The sequence below is a fragment of the Centruroides vittatus genome, unplaced genomic scaffold (assembly GCF_030686945.1).
Source record: "Centruroides vittatus isolate TY-2023 unplaced genomic scaffold, ASM3068694v2 contig_1385, whole genome shotgun sequence".
NCBI classification, from domain to species: domain Eukaryota; kingdom Metazoa; phylum Arthropoda; class Arachnida; order Scorpiones; family Buthidae; genus Centruroides; species Centruroides vittatus.
This window is the reverse complement of record NW_027120869.1, coordinates 137,984-160,302: the sequence shown is the minus strand read 5'-3', so window position 1 is coordinate 160,302 and position 22,319 is coordinate 137,984. Positions and strand designations below refer to the sequence as shown.

The following is a 22,319-nucleotide window of genomic DNA, read 5'->3' as shown; positions in this document are numbered from 1 at the left end:
ATCTTATATCATTCTTCCATGATAAATTTTCCTCGCCCAAAAACAAATCGCGAAAGTAAAATCTTATAATCAAATTATCAGCCGTACTGTGCAGTTTTATAACAACTTTTTCAAGTTTACGAACAAATAGTACCACAATTTATACATTGTAATTGATAAAAAAAATTAAATTATATTTTAAGTTAATAAAAATCTATCTTAAAAGTGTGGAAAAATCGATTTTTTAGGTGCTGCCTGTACGGAATGAACTCGTAACTGCAAATATCAAAAGTTGGGTCTGAAAATTTATTTTCTTTATGAGCTTATATCTTGAAAACTTAATAAGTGATTTAAAAAATAAAAAATAGTTTTGAACATATATTTTCCTTATCTACCCATAGCTCGCGGGAGTGCACCTCGTACTGAAGCACAGTGTATAAACATAGTATGTATTTCACACCCCACTCGCCACTTAGACTATGCCTACGACAACAAGTCGATCGCGACACATTTTTAAGATAAAAAGTAGATCTTATGTACACAAAAGTTGGCCACCCCTGGTCTATACAATCTGAATCGTTCAGAATTAGTCATTCTGGGCTTTTCTGATTCTTTTTAAATTTGTCTTTCGAATGATACACATTTCTTACATTTCTGTTCATATTTCCTTTGCAATTTCTTTGACATTATGAAAATTTTCTTCAACTCACACAGTTATTGGCCTGTAAGTTTACAAATTCTATTTTATCGATTATTATTGCTAAATATTATTGCAGATCCTGTCATTTTGTACAAACTGACTCCAATTTCGACATCCTTTATCTTTACAACCCAAAATTTCACTGCCCAAATACCTCACTGTGTTGCCTTTTTCAGCGTTCAGCGAAACTGCTACTCCTCCCTTGCAAAGCCACACACCCCCACTATCCACTGTTTTAAATACAGACATAAACCTTCCACCCAACAAAATCTTAATAGTTAGATTATCATTTATAGTTTACTACATATAAGCACAATAATTCATGCCATTTGTTTGGTTTCTCTTAAGACTGTCATTACATTTTGTTTTTATAGATTAATCATTTTTAAACACAGGAATTACTTACCCACAAATGATTACTTCATTCATAGAAACAACAAACAATGGTATCTCAGTATTAGAACAGTTCCTACCTTGAACACAAATTCTGAAAAATAAAAACAAAAATCACTTGGTACTCAATTGAATAAACATGACTATCTAGAATAAATTTTCAATTAACAACATATTTCTATTTTCTCCTTGATAAAAATAAAAAAGTAAACATGTTGCTGACATTTCTAATCAAGAACAACAAAACAGTTCAGAAGACAAGAATACTTTGTAAAACCAAAACATTCTTGTTTAACTAAAATTAATATTAATGCCTAATACTTTTAATTGTGATTGTTGATGAATTATTGATTGGAAATAAATTATTGATTAAAATACTAAAAATAAAGATTATTCTTAGTTTTAAAAACAAGTAAAAACTACTTTGACTTAATCCGACTTCGAGGAACAATACAAGTTAAATGAACGAATCAATGATGAAAGAAAAAATTTTCTAAGCTTTCATTATTACCAGTTTTTATTATTAATTTGCTTTCCTCTTTACAATTAGTATACAGTAATACCCTGAACTTACGCGATAGGTGGGACCGAGCAATAACCGCATAAGTCAAGGTATAATTTCACATATAGATACATACAAATTATTTTTAATTGGGGCTGGAAACTAAAGAAAACAATAATTTAGAAAAAAATGTTTAATAAAATCTTAGCTAATACACATGTATAACAAATTATATTATTAAAATCATAAACCAAAGTTATTTTGATGTAAAATTCTTCATGAAATCTAACAAATCCATCTGACGGCTCAAAGATTTTTTCTCCCGCAAAATTTTCTCGTAGCATGCTAGTAATTTTTTATTTTTCGTCTTGTAGAAGAAATGCGCTCTTCGTTGGAGTCTATATTTTCTAAACTTTGTAACCTCTTTTCAATTGGACTCTCCCTCTTCAATTGAACAGTCTCTCAAGTCTCCATAGATATAACAAACACAGAAATAAATAACACAAAATAAATTATAGCTATGCGTGACACGTCTGAACATGTAAGCTGATCAATAGTGTGGGGGGAATGAGTAATCAAGAGTTGCATGGCGCTCAAACAAAAGACGAATCAACAAGATTTGAAAATCGCGTAACTCCTGGTTCGCATAAGTCAGGGTAACGTAAGTCGAGGTATTACTGTATTCCAAATGCATTTCGCTTAACAAGCAAGCGTTCTCGGTGGATACATCAATATATCGATTGTTTCACTTCTTTTATGTCAAGCAAAACTATCCCAGCATGCATCTACATTTATCCCGGTATTTAAATTTATAACATTTGAATGCGCAATGATGCAAAAATGTTCTATAATTCTTCTTTCAATACAATTTTCTTTTTTATATAGTATTTTTACATTACTATTATTTATATTACAATTAAATTCATTACAGTGTAAAAACAACACTGATTCCTTTCTTTTTAATTTGATTGCTGCCTCGTGATCTTTTATCCTCACTCCAAGCTTTCTTCCTGTTTCTCCGATATAATAATTTGGATTTGAACAGGTGCAAGATAATCTATAAACAACTACTGCAGTTCCTAATTAATCTTCAGTCACATTTTTATCTCCATTATTTACAAAATTAATCATACTGAACATCTTGTTTTTTTGGTTGGCAACTATACATATAAAAAATTCTTTAAAAATTGGCTTATATTTTTCAAATAACTTGATCATATAAGGGAATTTTATAAGTTATATTTTTTACTTCCTTTTTAACATTAAATCTATAATTCAAGTATGAGTTATACCACTTACTGAGAATACTCCTAGGATAATCATTTAACATAAATTTTTTAAAAAGTTGTTTTATTTCTATGTCTGCATCTTCCTGTAAAATTGTTCTGTTTTTAATCTTCTTTAATTCCATAATAAATACATTCTTTTTAGACTCTACTGAACAACAAGATTTGTAATTAATAGTCTTTTTAATATTACATGATTTTTCATACTTAAGAAATAACACTCTTGTTTTCTCTCTCTTTATATGCAAAAACTTCATTTCCTGTTGTAATTCTTCACTCGTAAATTTTAAAACTTTATGTAGTCTATTGGCATGGTCTTCTATATCTTTAGATGTCACCATTATTGAAATGTATATTATTATTATGTCATCTACATATCTTGCATAATATCGAATACCTTTAAGTTTTGATATTTTTTCATCTATTGTTCTCATAGCAATGTCAGCCAAGTTTGGTCCGATGACCGATTCCATGGCAATACCTATTTTCTGTATATAATAATCTGTGGACTTTTAAAATAATTATCAGTAAATGTAAATTTTATAAGTTTTATTCTATGTTCAGAAATATTGTTCATTCATATCTATAATCTTTATTTTTAGTGTTTTATTAGTATACCGATCCCATTGTTTTAATTATTAAATTTATATAAATTATCGATTGTTTTAACAAACATATTTCTCTTACAAGGAAACCTTATGACCATCACAGATTCTAATAATACTGTGTGTGGGGGCTAAGTCTTGATATGAAAAAAGTGAACTTTTCCTTCTCGAGTGTTTGAGAAAATCAACACTAAGAAATCCTAAATGCAAGTTTACAAGTTTATTTATCAAATGTTTTGTAGCTTGGTGGTATTGTTTCTCTTTCAAGTTTGAACATTTGAATGTGCAATGATGCAAAAATGTTCTATAATTTTTCTTTCAATACAATTTTAGTTAGACTGTAACTCCGGTTACCCCGAACTTACACGATAGGTGGGACCAAGCGATAAGCGCAGAAGGTTGTGGGATCAAATTGCAGTGACAGAATATATTTTCTCCCTCCAAAGTGTGAAATTTTTACATAAATTAATTAATTAAAACCTACACAGGCTTAAACATTTTAATATTATAAGTTACACTTACGTGTTGTGGTGTTACGAACGTTGGCTATTTTGGATGAGTTCACAAGCACTTTCGATAGCATACAGCTACCATCTTCAGGTGAAATTCAAATATAACTGTTTTCAATTTTTAGCTTTCAAACAATTCAAACGAAGAGGCTAGATGGAACAAATTTAATTTAAAAACGGAATGTGGTACAAAAATATTTTTGAACAGCAATTTATATGATGTAGTGTTCTCAAACAATGCATGTTAAGCAACATTGGAGCTCTGGAAATGCAGATTATAGTGTTTAAATAATGTTGTCCATATTTGTGAAATTTCTAGCGTTGTTGCGTTGCACAGTGTTAGAGTCGATATATAAAGATTCTCCCAAATGAATAATTCTTTTTGAATATTGCATCTTTTTAGTAGTTTTATTTAGGCCCAGAGCAGCCAATAGTCCTGATCAAGCACTTTTTTTGCCATTTCCATAGATGCTCTACTATTTAGGATGTCCTCTTGATGTTCTGTGATGCAAGAGATTGAAAGTTCTAGCTGTGGCCCCTATGTAGCTAGTCTCTTCTCCTGAACGATCATGTTTTAACGGAATTTGATAAACCCCCGATTTTTCATACAAATTAAAAATGTCTCTATCGTTACATAATAATCTTCTTAGTGTTGGTTGTGTAGATAGTGGTAAAGTGTAACCATTCACTCTAAAAAGACGTACTATTTTCAGAGATACTCGGTAACGGAGTGTGCTATTTTTAGTTCCTCTTTGTTAGTGAGAAAAGTCTGTGAAAATAGCTTATTTTTAACTCGATTTCAGAGATAATAAAATTAAAATTTTGATCGAGAGTAACCAGCCTTTTGCATCACTCTTCTAATAAAATGCAATTCTTCTTCTACTAACGCTTGATTGGAGGGGAGGGGGTAAGCCCTCCGCATGAGGGAAGTTATGGCAGAGTTCACGTAGTTTTTGGTTGAAATGCCATTGCAGGAATAATTTGCAGAATATTGTTGTTTTTATGATGTACAGAAAACATAAGCTCAGGAGATTTTCGGATTTGAAGGTCTAAGAAAGAAATTCTGGCATTTAATCCTTCTTCTATAGAGAAGTTGATAGATGGATAAACAGATGCAAACGCTTGAACAAACTGTTGTAAGTTGCCTGTGTAGCCTTCCCACACGAGTAGTACATTATCAACATAACAAATACATTATTGGGTCAAAAAATGCTTACTGGAATTGATAAATTAAAAATAAAATAACGCCTTTCACCATTCCAGCACAAAGTTTAATCGTTTAAGAATGTTTTCAACTGGCTTGAGCAGTCTTCGTCAGTTAATCATACAAATGAAAAAGAACAAAGAATTTGAAGTTACGAAATATAAAATATTAAAAAATCTCAAACAGCGGTTGCGTGGTTTAACGGTAATATGCTTGCGTGCTATACAAATGTACAATAAATACAAAGATAAAAATAAAAACAAAAAAGTGATAAACTAAACAATAAAAATAAAACTAAAACAAAGTAAACAACAGTGCCGACGCTGAAGAAGTACCGCTAATTTATGTTATTAAAAAAGGATTTCCAAGCAGAAGATAAACCGTCTGCATCTCTGTGGTTGATGCACTGCGTGGTTAACTGTGCTCGATGTATCTCCATTTTTTCAATGTGCTTTATCGCCTGTCTAGAACCTGTAGCCCTTGTGATTGTGGCTTTATCCCGGTACACTGAGACACCTTGTTGTTTTGCAAAAGCTGCCAGAACTGTGGTGTCAACGTTCCTGTTTACAGAATGTTTATGTTTATTTATTCTTTGTTTCAAGTTATGCAAGTTATAAGTTATTTCAAAGTGATCATGCTGATCTTTTGAAATTATATCAAGACTTATTCTTACATTATAAATCAATATTATAAAAAATTATTGTACCAACTATTTTTGAAAAGTAAGAGATGAAGATCTCATAAAGTTAAACTTTCAAAATCACCTAGTTCATGTCAATACGGTAGAGCAGGGATGGGCAACCTGTGGCCTGCATTCATATATTTTGCTGCCCGCGACACACAAAATGTGAATAAATATATCAATTTCTCAGCTTAAGGAAGTATGCAGCAAAAATTCAAATGTTATTTTTACAACTTATGTATGTGAATAGTTTTTCCCGCAATGAATTTAGTAAAAATTAAAACAAAAAACCAGCTAACAGACACATCGAAACTAATTTAAAACTAGCAGTGACGAATATTTAACCAAATATTTCCAACATATTATGTTTACATCAGTTCCAGAAGCTAAATTAAGTATACCTATGCTAATTTATAATTATATATGAATAAATAATTCTGATTTACCAACATTTTTTTTCTCTTTCTGTTGTATGCGGCCCGCATCAGTTCAAAAGTCTTAAAATGCGGCCCTTACATAGAAAAAGGTTGCCCATCCCTGCAGTAGAGCATCGAATATCCGACTAAATTGGAGACTGGAGTTGGTCGGATAACTGAAAAAACGGATAACCAAAAAGTATGAAAAAATACATTATTAGTAGAGTAAATTAGTATATCCCATGTAATTAGTATATTGCTATTAATCTACATCGCGTTGAATTTTCATCGATGTTAAGCCTAACAAAATTTTTTTAAAACAATAATCGTCGCTATTGTATCGTTAAAAATTATTTCTTTATTTTGCACAAAATACATACTGTACTGTACATTGAAAAATATATTCGGGTTACATATTTTACATAAAGTAGGCCTATATATTAGAAATAGAAGTCCAAAATTTTCTTTTGCTTCACAGCTGACACTCATTTTTTGCCGCTAAATCTCGCACACATTTTAAGAACAGCAATTGGATAGCGTCGCTAAATAAAATTAAGCCTCGTTTAAATACTGGCTTCCCTTTCATGGTCGAGCCAGTGTTTGCAAAATTTTTGTATGTTTTAGCTGACAAAATGATATTAAAGTAGCCAATACATAGCCAAATATTGTAGTGCCACATCGCTAGCAGACATTTGAATTTGCCGACTAAAACGCGATTGGTTAACCGACGTGACGGTTGATTAGGGGTCGGATAATCGATGCTCTACTGTAGTGTTGACTGGGAATATGACTAACATTTTTAGTTCAAATGTTTCTGAATCTGAGTATAGTGATGTTAAATACCAATGCAGAGCCTTTATTACAGAGTTGTGTACACAAATTCAACAACGTTTATCAGAAAATCTTATAATTCTAGAACAATTGAGTCAATTGCATCCATCAGTTGCAACATAACAAAAAAAAAAAAAACATCAATTCTTCCAATTGCACAATTATCATCACCTTTTTATTTGACTGAAACAGAGAGTGAATGGTAAAATATTCAAAATAAAGTATGGAATAATTGTGACAAAACAACTGATTTTTGGATTGAAGTTTTTGAGGACACTAATTCAGCTGGAAACCCAAGATTTAGAAATATTGCTCACTTAGCATTGAAATGTTTGTGCCTTCCTAACTTCTAATAGAACTGTTGAGAGGGCCTTTTCAATCCATTCAATTATAAAATCAAAATTAAGAAACAGATTGTATTTAAATATGGCACAAAGCTGTTTTAGCAACCAGGTATTACTTTTTAAGAAATGAAATAACTTGTACCAATTTTCAACCGTTCACAAATAATAATAAAGAAATTTAATCAAAAAATGTATGACCACATTAATTCTCAATTTACAAATGTATCAGAAGAATTAAATGATGTCATTAATATTTTTCAACATATTTAATTTTCATAATGAATGGTTTTCTTTTAATGTTTTAAAAATTTTGTTATTCATAAAAGAATAATAATAGAATTTTTGAAGTATAATTTCAAAAACATTACGATCTTTTTAAGGCAGAAAAATATTTTTAAGGATTTTTTAGGGATTTATTCCACCAGATCTAGGGGGCATAAGCATCTGAAACTTGGCAACAATGGCGTCACTCCGTAACCCGGTACGAGATTACCGAAGGTGCCGCCATCTTCGATACCTGGAGTAAAATTAACTGTAAAATTTAACCATAAAATGGATTATTTGTTAAAAGAGCATTCAAAATAGCCATGAAAAAAATTCGAAAAGACACTTACATTACCACGTGCACTAACGTGCGCTTTCACAACTTCTAAATTTTCATTCATAAAACCACATAATGGACCCCCAAACGAAACTATCTGAGCCATGGAGGCTGTCATATTGCTTTCCACTGTAAACTACTGCTACAAGTGGCCGTTTTTGCCGTTCGACAACGCGCACTCTCGCCGGAATTTTTAAATGGATGACACTCGTGCGGAATTATGCGGAGGAATAAAAGAATGCACCCAAAGTCGAACAAGTTAAACGAGAATGACGTCATCGTTATTTTATTTCGTTAGACGTTTCAAACGATTCGTTTATAACTAAACAGCTATTTCTAAAATCGAAGATATGTTGTTAGTGCAGCCTTATCCGAAATATTTTTCTTAGATTGCTTCAGGTGGACAGTTATTTCAAATATTTCACCTTTTAATTCACAACTTAAACACTCGAGCAGATTTAGAAACATCCATATTGTCTGGTGCCATTTTCTTCACAAAGTAAATTAAGGGTATGTTCAGCACCGGATAAAGGGGTGGGCAAGCCGGGCTACTGCCCGGGGCGCCAAATTTTGAGGGGCGCCGATATAAAAATAAAATATTTTTTTACATTCATTATTTTTTTAATTTTATAAATTAAAACTGATCATTTTTCATGAGACATCGACTTTTTTAGCAAGCAATAAATTGTTTTTTCTTTAATAATACCAAATAAAGGTCACAACACTAATTATTTTATTATTGTCAACAGATATAAATAATATTACAATTATTCAAAGAAAACTATTTGTATAGTCAGAATTCATAATAACTCAAAAAAAAAAAAATTAATAGACAAAAACAAAAATTTACTAATTAAAATAATGAAACCTAAGAATTTTTATGGCTTTTATCACACAACATTGATGCAGACAAATGCTTTTTAATCTCTAAAAAGTTTATTTTTATTTATTTTGAAAAAATAATTTGTAATCAGTATCACATATCACAACAATCTACTCAAAAAATAGACAAGATCAAATTTATAAATTACAAATATCAACAAAATTATGAATAGTCAAAGTGATACTGGCGCCTGTCATACGCCTTAATGGTTAATTAACTTTGTCTTTCTGTAAACTTTGCATTACAACAACACTTGCCGTGCTTTAAATAAATTTTTACGCTGTTTTTTATTGTGTAATTTTGATTTTTTGCCTTTTTTTTTTACTTTTTTTTAATTTGCAGTAAATTTGTATATTCTTGTATGAAAGGGCGCCAAATTTTGTTTTGCCCGGGGCGCTCAAAACCCTAGAACCGGCCCTGAATACGTTCGTTAAGTCGAACGAGTTAAACGCGTTTGTAACGAATCGTTCGAATAGTAATAGTCTCGCTCAGTGCGCATGCTCCGCGGTGATGACGTTTCGAACGAAACTCTAACGAAGCTCACGAAGGAAAGAGTTGGTTTACTTCGTTAAGAACATGGCGCCCGACGATACCGATGTTTCTAAATCTACTCGAGTGTTTAAATTGTGAATTAAAAACTGAAATAATTGAAATAACTGTCCACCAGAAACAATCTAAGAAAAATATTTCGGATAACGCTGCACTAGCAACATTCATATCTTCGATTTTAGAAACAGTCATTTAGTTATAAACGAATCATTCGAAAAGTCTAACGAAACAAGAATAACGATGACGTCATTCTCGTTTGATTTAACGAACGTACCCTAAAACTCTTTCCTTCGTGAGCTTCGTTCGAAACGTCATCACCGCAGAGCATGAGCACTGAGCGAGACTACTACTTTTCGAACGATTCGTTACTAACGCGTTTAACCCGTTTGACTTTACGAACAAACCCATTGCTTGTAAGTTCAATTTCGCTAAGCTAATAAAAATCGCTTTTCGCATTCGCTATTCGCTCAGTGTGAACTAAGCTTAAGATCTTTTACGAGGCGGGAACCTTTGGCTTCGGTCTAAACCTAAAGTCGTCTGCAACCAACGTCGCAATTCAAAATCGCAAAATGGCGACTTCACTTCTTCATTAACATTTTTCCGGAAATCAATTTCGACAATTAAGAGTTTGAGACTTACATTTATGTCGGATCCCCTTCGAAAGACAGTAATATTAATTCGGTAATCAGATTTGTAGCACGTTTGGCAGACGAGCACTGTAAACCGACAATTCATTCGCCGCGCCAACGGCTATCGAATCGAGACAGTGTTGCCAGATGATGAAGCTTTTACTTCGATTACTTCAGACGAGAGTACCTAAATTTCCTAATTTTATTAAATAATTTATATAAAGCAACGTATTAACTTAAACTAATATATTTACTTACTCATTCATTATTAATAACAATTCGAAATTAATAAATTACATAACAATTTTTTGTAAAAAATTATATCAAAGAATGCCATAATTAATCTTCTGCTCAGACTCAGCTTCTTAATGAATACAGTAGAAACATACACTACATCTTATCGCTGAGAACAAACAATTTATTACCTAAAACTAACGTTTTCGGCCCAATTTATGGGCCATCTTCAGGTTACAGTTGTTCGATTCCGATACAAAATCGAACACATTCAAAATTAAACCAAAATAGAACATACGTTTAAATTAAACCAATAGAACAAGCATAGTACAAAATAATAAATAACAAAAATTAAAATAACACGGAAAATAAAAATGAAATTAAAATACAAATAAAATACTGTGACTGGCCGTCAATCTTAAGGAACCATTCGTTTTGCATTAACCCAGAAGCCTACTGAGTGACGGCAGACTCATTATCACGTGTGTTACGTCTTACTATGTATTTCCAGGATGACGGTAACACCGTCGCATCCTTATAATTTAAACATCTGCCAGCCAAACTCGCTCTGTAGATTTCACATTTCTAAGTTATGGACGACAGCGTTGGCGAGTGTACTTTTACAAGAATTTTGGCATTTTCCCATTCTACCACTGAACCATCTGCTTGCGCCATTTTGGATAACGCTGTTGCGCACCTGTTTTTTGTGACATCGTACCGATGCTCCTTTATCCTCACTCCAAGGTTTCTATTAGTGACACCTACGTAGTCCCTATCGATTCCCAACTGGTCATTTTTGTAGGGAATTGCATATACTCCCGCCTGTTCTTTAACACCAATTCTTTCTTTGTCGTTTCTAATCAACCTATACACTGTGGGGGCCCTTTTGCATATTAAACTGGCGTTTTTGTGCCTCGCTATTTGCTTCATAATCGGGAAGAGACATTTATTATATGTAAACTTTGTGAAGTTACCCCCAGACTCCGGTTTCTTCTTAGAACTGCTCCTAGGCTTTATGTACGCCGCTATTAAACGTTCTATAGTTCTTGTTCCAAACCCTAACTCCTTTGCTATCTTTTTGATTCTACCCAGCTCATTCATCGTGTCCATTATATTTGAGCAATATAAAAACGCTCTTCTGATTAGGGCCCTAAATGCGGATAATTTATAAACCGTTGGGTCATTGGAACTCGCCGGAATATACATCGGATCATGTGTGGGCTTGATGTACACCTTCGTGCATAAAGCTCCATTCTTAAATTCAATGCCAACGTCCAAGAAGTGTAGCTCTTTGTTACTAACTTGCTCAAGGTTAAGTTTCAAGCCATGTTGGTTAGAGTTCACTTGGTCTAGGAATCGCTGTATCATTGTGTCATTCTTCCAAATAATTAGAACATCGTCTATATATCTTTTGTACATGATTATGTGTTCATTATAGTTGAAAACTGTCATGCGTTCAATCCTTCTCACTACCAATTCACAGAGCAGGCCAGACATCGGGCTGCCCATTGGGACCCCTCTTAACTGCTTATAAACTTTACCTTGGAAACTGAAAAATGACTGAAAGCATATTAGATCTACCATTATCTCTAAATCTTTTTTGTGCTTGTATGCTTTTGAGTGCAACCCACATAATAGGTTCACTAACTCATCAAAACATGAGGTAAGATTTATTGATGGAAACATACTCTCGTAATCCATAACAGTCCCAATCTCATTGTCCATTAACGACATATCATGTAGGTTATTAACCAAACTAAACGGGTCCTTTACGACAAATTGGTAGTCTTCAATAAGTGGTGTTAAATGCCTATGCATACGTTTTTCCAAAATGTAGGTTGGTCCTTTACATTTCTCTACAACCGGTCTGATTTCTTTACTGTTTTTATGTATTTTTGCAAATCCAAACAACCTAAATACCCCTGGGCAGGTAATGTGGGCCCCTTTTAGGAAAGGGAATAACGAAGCTAAGGGAATAACGATGAATATAAAGTACAGAACCATTAAAGAAATAGTGGAACTGGAAGAGAATTTGTTTCGAAAGAACCCGGATACATTAGCGAGTATCAATTCAAGAGTAGTTGGGTTAACGGACCAAATAAGCATTAGTTTAAAGAAGAAGTACAAGAAAAAACTGTTGTGGATTTCGAAAAAGCAACCGTCCAAGGTTAAGAGCGTTTTGAAGCCAACCCCGTATATATTATGGGATCAGATGCAACTCCCGCAGTGTGTTAAACGTGTTCTGGAAAAAGGTCCGAATTATGTTCCGGACAGCAGTAGGAACTGGAGAGGCGTAGTAGCCGAAATAGAAAGAGGAATTACAGGAATGTGTGAAGTGGATAAGGACTATTACAGATGGAAGACGGCATTCAAAACTGAAAAATGCTCCAGGAGGCAAGATAAAGAATTGTGCATTAACCAGGCTAGAAGATGGTTGAATGATAACGATATAGTGGTCACTAGGGCGGATAAGAGTAAGCATTTGGTCTTAATGAAGAAACAAAGGTATAATGAAGCCCTAGATGACTATATAAGAAAAACGGAATGTGAAGAGGTGGACAGAGGTATTGTTGAAAGAATTGACAGAAAACTAAAAAAATTGGAAAAATCGCCCATAGCATCGTTATTCCCTTTCCTAAAAGGGGCCCACATTACCTGCCCAGGGGTACCTAGGTTGTTTGGATTTGCAAAAATACATAAAAACAGTAAAGAAATCAGACCGGTTGTAGAGAAATGTAAAGGACCAACCTACATTTTGGAAAAACGTATGCATAGGCATTTAACACCACTTATTGAAGACTACCAATTTGTCGTAAAGGACCCGTTTAGTTTGGTTAATAACCTACATGATATGTCGTTAATGGACAATGAGATTGGGACTGTTATGGATTACGAGAGTATGTTTCCATCAATAAATCTTACCTCATGTTTTGATGAGTTAGTGAACCTGTTATGTGGGTTGCACCCAAAAGCATACAAGCACAAAAAAGATTTAGAGATAATGGTAGATCTAATATGCTTTCAGTCATTTTTCAGTTTCCAAGGTAAAGTTTATAAGCAGTTAAGAGGGGTCCCAATGGGCAGCCCGATGTCTGGCCTGCTCTGTGAATTGGTAGTGAGAAGGATTGAACGCATGACAGTTTTCAACTATAATGAACACATAATCATGTACAAAAGATATATAGACGATGTTCTAATTATTTGGAAGAATGACACAATGATACAGCGATTCCTAGACCAAGTGAACTCTAACCAACATGGCTTGAAACTTAACCTTGAGCAAGTTAGTAACAAAGAGCTACACTTCTTGGACGTTGCCATTGAATTTAAGAATGGAGCTTTATGCACGAAGGTGTACATCAAGCCCACACATGATCCGATGTATATTCCGGCGAGTTCCAATGACCCAACGGTTTATAAATTATCCGCATTTAGGGCCCTAATCAGAAGAGCGTTTTTATATTGCTCAAATATAATGGACACGATGAATGAGCTGGGTAGAATCAAAGAGATAGCAAAGGAGTTAGGGTTTGGAACAAGAACTATAGAACGTTTAATAGCGGCGTACATAAAGCCTAGGAGCAGTTCTAAGAAGAAACCGGAGTCTGGGGGTAACTTCACAAAGTTTACATATAATAAATGTCTCTTCCCGATTATGAAGCAAATAGCGAGGCACAAAAACGCCAGTTTAATATGCAAAAGGGCCCCCACAGTGTATAGGTTGATTAGAAACGACAAAGAAAGAATTGGTGTTAAAGAACAGGCGGGAGTATATGCAATTCCCTACAAAAATGACCAGTTGGGAATCGATAGGGACTACGTAGGTGTCACTAATAGAAACCTTGGAGTGAGGATAAAGGAGCATCGGTACGATGTCACAAAAAACAGGTGCGCAACAGCGTTATCCAAAATGGCGCAAGCAGATGGTTCAGTGGTAGAATGGGAAAATGCCAAAATTCTTGTAAAAGTACACTCGCCAACGCTGTCGTCCATAACTTAGAAATGTGAAATCTACAGAGCGAGTTTGGCTGGCAGATGTTTAAATTATAAGGATGCGACGGTGTTACCGTCATCCTGGAAATACATAGTAAGACGTAACACACGTGATAATGAGTCTGCCGTCACTCAGTAGGCTTCTGGGTTAATGCAAAACGAATGGTTCCTTAAGATTGACGGCCAGTCACAGTATTTTATTTGTATTTTAATTTCATTTTTATTTTCCGTGTTATTTTAATTTTTGTTATTTATTATTTTGTACTATGCTTGTTCTATTGGTTTAATTTAAACGTATGTTCTATTTTGGTTTAATTTTGAATGTGTTCGATTTTGTATCGGAATCGAACAACTGTAACCTGAAGATGGCCCATAAATTGGGCCGAAAACGTTAGTTTTAGGTAATAAATTGTTTGTTCTCAGCGATAAGGTGTATTGTATGTTTCTACTGTATCAAAGAATGCATTGTGAAATTAATGCATTGGGACGAAATGCATTTCGGGTCACTTTTCCCTCATTAGTCTTTAAGATATTTTTCTTCTTCTGGTTCCGTATTCATTTCTGAATGTAAAATTAGTATTATTACAACAATCTCAATTCTGCCTCACGTGTGAGTTCTTCTGCTTTCTTATTTCTCCATTCACATATATTACCCAACCAACTTTTCCTTCTCCTTCCTGAACTTTTTCTTCCACAGATCTTTCTCTCTAAAATATTTCTCAAAATTCCATATTTACTTCCTCGGATGATGTGGCCAAAATACTCCCGTCTTTCTTCTTTTAACTGTATTTAAAATTTCTTTTTCTTTTCCCATTCTTTTCAAAACTTCATCATTTGTTATTGTATTTTTCCAAGCTATTTTTAACGCATCTACTATCTTCCTGTATGTTAGTACCCGAATACCTAATTGATGAAACTCTCTTTTTTTCCTTTCTTTGTTTCTTTCGAAGACACAATGCAGTGACGTAAACTTAAAAAACACTGGGCGAATTTTTCATCCTTTTTCAAGTTTTTTAAGTTTACGACACTGCATTGTGTCTTCGAAAGAAACAAAGAAAGAAAATACAAAACACGGTTTCCTCAAGATAGAACTGATGAAACTCTATCAATTGTTCTGTTTTGTATTTGCAACGTTACATTATTTATATTTTTCTTGCATGAAATAATTTAACGTATAATATGGGTATTCGTTCGAATAACCTTTTTAAAAACCGTAGAGGTAAAACAGGTGGAACTGTAAAACTGAAAAACTAAAATATAGAAAAACATACAACAACGAGTTGCCTAACTTTTCCGGAAATATTTGTTGGCGCCATCTGTTATTATATTTTATTTTAAAAATTTTATAATTTTAACTATTATAAATAGCAAAAAGCTTAATTTTGAGGGGTTTGTTTACTCTTTCCGCCTTGTGGGCATTAAGAGAGCTCATTTGTGAGGACCTAGAAATAGTTTGTACTTAAAAAGGGCATACAAATTTTCTAAACATTTTTTATGTGACACGAAGAAACAACACCTTGCAGAATCGGTTAAGTTTCCATGCGACGAGACGGCGACACTGGGCTTTGACACCTTCGCTATTATTCAATGGTGACAAGGAAGGATGGTGTCGAAAACACGTCCCGGACAGACCTTTCTCGCAACTCTAATTGGTTTCAATTTTTCATCACTGTTGTTCTGTAGGAATTTATTGCATGCCATTATGAATTTGACACCAAAATCAACTTCTTGAATCTTTTTCATTTGCCCGTTGACATCGTACAACCTGTTCTGAAGACTCTGGTGATGTAAGAAAAGTTGTTTATACAGTTTATTAGGACCAGCTTTCGTTTGTTGAAAAAGGCTGTTCAATTTTTCAAATTCCTGCAGAATAGGTGTCGCAAAGTTAACATACAAGTAATTTTTGTAATCAGATAGCATTTCTTTTAAGTCTTTCATCAAAATGCGAGTAGCCTAACTCAAAAGAGATTAAATAAGCCTTTAATTCTTCCTAGTTCATGAGAATATTAAACATCACCTTTCTACGTACAGTACAAGCACCGAGTAAATGAAAGTTTTTCAAATGGAAGTGGTGCAGTTCTGGTTTCCTGAAAATCTGGAGAATTTGTCATAGCTGCAAATAATTCCTTGAATGCATTTCTTCGTAATTCGCTCTGGCGAAACCAACTTGGTATAGCTGCCAATAAAAATTTAATATTTGATGAGAGTTTGGATACCAAATGCTGAATGCAAAATACTAATGAATGACACACACACACCTGAGTTGAACACACGAAGAAGATTTAGCTTTTATTCTTAACCAAACAGAGTTATTGCATCCAACCATGTTGGATGCACCTTCTGATGAAAATCCTACACAATTCGTAAAGGCTCTGGCCACATCTCGTGATTTCTTCATCAATCAGATTGAACAAGTTTTCACCTGTAGCTTCTTGAACTGGGATTAACGCTAGATATTCAGTTAAATTCAGAGCCGGATTTGAGGCGATTGGAGCTATATGTGCCAATCGGGCCCCGCGCTAAAAGGGGCCCCGCAGCACATCAACATTTATATATAAAACATCTCTTTGTGACGGAGAGTCAAAGTCTCTTTGACCCCTCGTCAGGATGTGACACCACCGAGTCTTTCAAGAATCGGAAATCGCGACAGAAAGTTGTTACGTCAAGCAAGCGGTCGCGGGTGAGCGATTGCGTCCGTATGGAGGTGGAAGAAGGAGAAACGAAGAAGTCACTCGGGATACTGGCTAAGTAACGAGAATAAATTTAATAAAAATAACAGAGATTACAGCGCGACGCATAGCTAACAATAACGTATTCCTAGATATACGGAGACAGAGAGTTTACAAACGATTTGCGAGTTGATAATACCTTGGTTAAAGAGATCCTTGGGTTCCTTGGGCAGCAGGGTATCAACGAACTTAGACGGTATATCCGTTAGAGGCACACAATCCACAGAATAAAACAGCCCACGGTATAAAACAATCCACAAAGTAATATTTTCCGGTCTTCTAGGTGGGGTAACGTTTGGGTGTAGGTCGCAAGGCTGCAGGGATTTTTCCTAGCGTTGGGTTTGCGGTGAATGACCAGACGACGACTGCCTGGAATTGTCATCGTTCTCTCGTATTATTTGTTTCTGTTGGGTTTTTTCCATAAGGTCAGGATCTCGTTGTTAATGGTCGGGTGTCCAATACGTGAATTACTTCTAAAAGTTCCGGGTGACACACGACTAACTAGATGGATCATCCTCAATGAGAAAACAAGTTCGTGAAAAATAATTTTTATGACTTTCAACAGATCTTTTGATAAAATGGTGGAGGTGAAACAATCGAAAAATTTGATTGAACACCTTCGTCCATTCGTCCGTCACATCGCCTCGGCCTTTCCAAAATCGTGCCTGTTCCGGGTGAGCAAGATCGATTTTAATTAGTTACAGGAACAGTATCGGTTAAGAATTTTTCTCTCTCTCTCCCGCGTGAGTAAATTGTAATAAGAATTGTTTCTGTCATTACTACAGTTATCATTAAAAACACTTAGTTCCGACAAAATCTTATTATACGCGGTATATTAAAATATTTCTGCAGTGAGGTTTTGAACAAGAATTATATTTTATAGTGTACTCTCTCTCTCTCATTAAAATAAAGCACAATGTTTCGGCGTACATAAGATTATTTATTAAATGGAAAGCTTAAAATTGGAAAGCGTATTAAATGGTTAGCGATGGCACATTACCCAGAGATTACGATTATCCAGATGCACAAGAATGGGATGGAGTCGGTTCTCTTGGCTCTTCCCCGGCGGTCGGTTCTATAATTCTCTCTTCACTTTCGGATTCGTCCTCTAATTCTGTTCTTGTTTCTGTTTGCGGTCGAATATCGGCGAGGATGAATTCGTCCAAGGATCTCCATCGGTCATGGAAGGTTGCTGTATTATTGTAGGTTGTGTTACAGTGAGGCTAAGAGATTAGTTTAAATCCTCAGATCTTTCGAACTCTTGCCTAGCCGTGCAATGTTTTAGTCTATTCGCATGAACTTAGACTTGTTTTTTCGTCTTTATATTTTCGATGAAAAAGATGACGGGACTTAATATGGATATGATGCGAAATGGGTCTGACTATCTGGATGCTAATTTTTTTTTTAACCCTTGAGCTAAGACTACTTGGTTAAGGAAGACTCGATCGCCAGAGACCAACAAGAGACCTGATAGGTCGGGATTTTATGGGTCCGGCGATGTATGTTTTTGACGTTCCTTGGCTGCGGCTTCGCGTGTTTTTGTGCTAATTGATGGGCATTAGCCATTCGAAGATGGAGCTCTGATGCGAAGTTATCTTCGACATCGTATTTAGTCCGGGTTGGACGGGTGACAAGGTCAAATGGGTAAATTGGGTCACGTCCGTATAACAGGAAGAATGGACTATCGTTCGTAGAGACGTGGACGGTAGTATTACGTGCAAATAAGGCGCAGGAAATCCATTCATCCCAATCTTGTTGGTCTCTGGCCACGTAGTGGGAGATAATGTCCACAAGAGTTTTATTAAATCTTTCGACTATTCCACTACAGGCAGGGTGATAAGCTGTGGTCAAAAGTCTTTTGATATGAAACAATTCGCATACTTCTTTAAACATCTTAGAAATTAAATTAGGAGCTCGATCTGTGAGAAGTTGGACTGGCGTTGAATGACGTAAAACGATGTTGGTAACAAAGGCTTTGGCGATAGTTTTGCTATGGATATCGGGTAAAGATATCGCCTCTGCATATCGGCTGAAATGATCGACAAAGACCAAGATATATTTATTTCCGTTGGTCGTAATAGGCAATGGGCCTGTAATGTTAATAGCCGTCCGTTCGAATAGATGAGTTAAAGGAGCGAACCTCTGTAGTTACGCTTCCGCTCGTTTATCCTTCCTTTTGTGTATTGCACATCGTTGACATTCTTGGCAATGAGAATTGATATCTTTGTTCATGGTTGGCCAATAAAATAAGGTTCGAAGTTTTTGTCGCATTCTTCGTTCTCTCAAATGCCCTCCGACAGCAGTATCGTGGTAAGTATGTAAGATGTATGGTACTAGAACGGATGGAATAACTAATTGTTCTAAAAACTCTCCTCGATTGATAGGTTGTAAATGATAGAGTGCTCCTTCCTCGTCTAGGAAAAATTGTTCCTTGAGATGTGGATCTTGAGTGGTTTCGTCTTCCAGTTGTTTAATTATAAGACTTCACTTTTTTCTCGTCTTTGCAAATCTCGGATCTGGGCCTTCAAATAGATAGGATCGAGTTCCTCAGTCTCTAGAATTTGCCTGATAGGAATTCGGCTTAACGCATCCGCATTTTTATGACAATCGCCAGCTTTATGTTTTACTTCGAAATTAAATTCCTGCAAGAATATAATTCAGCGGGCTATTCGAGAGTTCGTACTAGAGTCCTTATTACTCATGAGCCATCTTAATGGGCGGTGATCTGTAAGAATAACGAACTTTCTTCCGTATAAATAGGGCTTGAAATATTTGGTAGCCCAGACAACCGCAAGGCATTTCTTCTCGGTAGTACTATAATTTTTTTCGGCTTTCTGCAGTATCCGACTAGCGTAAGCAATCGGCATTTCTCCTCTTTCATCCTCTTGTGATAATACTGTCCCTATGGCCTCATTAGAAGTATCTGTGGCTAACAAGAAAGGTTTGGGAAAATCGGGGGATTTTAAAAATGGGGCCGAGGTAATAATTTCCTTCAGTCTTTCGAAACTCCGGCCTTGTTCTTCTCCCCATTGAAACGGACTGTCATTTTTTAATAAATCTGTCAGGGGCTTTGCGATATCTGCATATGATTTTATGTGACGCCGATAATATCCCGTTAACCCTAAAAATGACTTAATATCATGTTTGTTGGTAGGTCTAGGGAAAGTCACTACGCACTGGATTCTGTCGGAATCTGGTCTTATCTTTTCGTCACAAACATCGTGCCCCAAGAATTTGATTCGTCGCTGCAAGAAATGGAATTTCTTTAGTTTTAGTTTTAAGCCCGTGGCAGCAAGATGCTGGAAAATTCGGTCTAGTCGTCAGAGATAAGTTTGAAAGTCAGAACTAAAAGTCAAAATGTCGTCCATATAGACAAGGCAAGTTTTTCCTTTAAGCCACGAAGAATGAAGTCTGCAGCCGTTTGTCAGGATGCAGGGCTCCGGCAAAGACTCATGGGCATTCGATTCCAGTGATAATGACCGTCAGGACTAGAAAAAGTGGACTTTTCTTTGTCTCGCAAGGCTAATTGCCAGAATCCCGAAAGGGTGTCCATGGTCGAAAAAAATATTTCGCCTGTCCCATCAAACTGAGGGCTTCCTGAACTAAGAGCGAAAGATCTAGGTCTATCTTGGTAACTTTATTGAGCTTACGGTAGTCTATTACCAGGCGCTATAGCCCTAGCTCTTTCTTCTTGACCAATAGTGCTGGTGTTGACCAGAAGGATTTCGAGTGTGATATTATTTCGTGATCTAGTAATTCATCAATGATCTCGTTCATCTTCTCTCTTTGAGCATATGGTATTCGATATGGAGTTTGATATATGAAAAAAGCCTCTCCAGTATTAATTTCGTGCTCCACTATTTGACAATATTACAAATTATAATCGTGAATGGCAAAGACTTGTCGATATTTGTATAAGAGGTCTAATAAAGGCTGTTGCTGGTTTTTCCCAATGTGGGACCAGTTAAATGATTGACTGAACTCTTCCTTGGTAAGATTTGGAGTAATAGATTTATTGAGGAAGCTGGGCGTTGCAGGAGGTTTTTCTTCTACTGCCCACGAAAAGATTTCTATTTTTTTTCCCTTTCGCTAGTTTTCTAGGTTGAGTAGAGTGGTTAGTTACGTGGACCGGCACTTGTCCGCCTTTCATGGTTTTTGCCAGGATATTTGTCTCTATAACCCCTCTTGACTACCAGTGGAGGACTCTATAACTTCAATTTGGCACTTTTTTCTTATTCCTGATACGTTGGCCATAGTAATTATTTCGGATCTCGGGGGAAGGTTACAATCCGCCGTGAAACATACCTCTCGAGGTTGTTCGGAATAAAAGGGTTTTTTTCTGATCTATGATAACTTGGGGAATTGGTCGATTACGAATCAAGTAACTTTTGGACGGGACCTGTGCGACTCTACAAGGTCGTCTTCTCCCTCCTGCCGCTAAGATATTTGAGTCGTATGAATCGGAGGCTATTCGAAATGGGACTTTCTCCCCTCCTGGCAGGATTAATGTTTCTCTTGCCAGACAAATTGTCAAACGTTTGGTTTTAATAATATCTTTTTCTAACAGTCTGTCAAATGGGTGTGTAATCGAATCATCTACAACATAACACGAGTGAGAAAATTCCAAAGGGCCTATGTCGAATTGAACCTCTATGGCTCCATAGGTGACTATTCCATGGCCCGTAACACTTTGGAACAGAATCTTTCCCTTGCTCCAGTTACGTTCTACATGGGTCTCTCCATAAGCTAACGATCGGGATAAAAGGGTGACTTTGGACCCGGTATTTATATCTAGACGAGCCGTATATCCATTTATGTTGCAAGATATATTTGGCTCTGAATCCTGGTTTAATGCTCAGATTTTTCCCCTACTTTTGAACCTTAACGTCATTTGTAAAAATTAGAAATAAGTAGACCGTTTACACATGCTTATATCTTTTATGCTTTATCTATAAACGTAACTTTACGAATTTTTTTACGATAACTTTACAACCATCCCAGATACGCTACTATAATACATCATTCATATAATATATACATACTGTACCAGAATGCGTGTGTTTTCTGTGTAAACATACTTATGTATCTGTTATTTTACAGTTGTATTTTAATGAAAAAAGCCAGAATTCGATCAGAATTAAGACAAAAATACACATATAATAGCTAAACTAATTGAACAAATAAGGTAAGGTAGAGTAGGCATTATGGGTGATTATCAACGGTCTTATATGACAGCTACCTAGATAAATC

The 22,319-nt window shown here is 35.3% G+C and overlaps 2 protein-coding genes across 2 annotated transcripts; one reads left to right on the top strand and one right to left on the bottom strand.

Annotated features, from left to right (window-relative positions):
• Nucleotides 1-10,932: 10,932 nt before the first annotated feature.
• LOC136968070 (uncharacterized) lies at nucleotides 10,933-11,799 on the bottom strand. The gene has a single exon (XM_067262032.1). The coding sequence runs from the start codon at nucleotides 11,797-11,799 to the stop codon at nucleotides 10,933-10,935; it is 867 nt and encodes a 288-aa protein (XP_067118133.1).
• A 529-nt stretch (nucleotides 11,800-12,328) lies between these two features.
• Nucleotides 12,329-14,347, top strand: LOC136968069 (uncharacterized). The gene has a single exon (XM_067262031.1). It carries the CDS (start codon nucleotides 12,329-12,331, stop codon nucleotides 14,345-14,347), a length of 2,019 nt encoding a protein of 672 aa, XP_067118132.1.
• The last annotated feature ends 7,972 nt before the right edge of the window (nucleotides 14,348-22,319 follow it).

Excerpts from the sequence above, each read along its gene's own strand:
- LOC136968070 (XM_067262032.1), bottom strand. The coding sequence starts at position 11,799 with ATGACAGTTTTCAACTATAATGAACACATAATCATGTACAAAAGATAT.
- LOC136968069 (XM_067262031.1), top strand. The coding sequence starts at position 12,329 with ATGAATATAAAGTACAGAACCATTAAAGAAATAGTGGAACTGGAAGAG.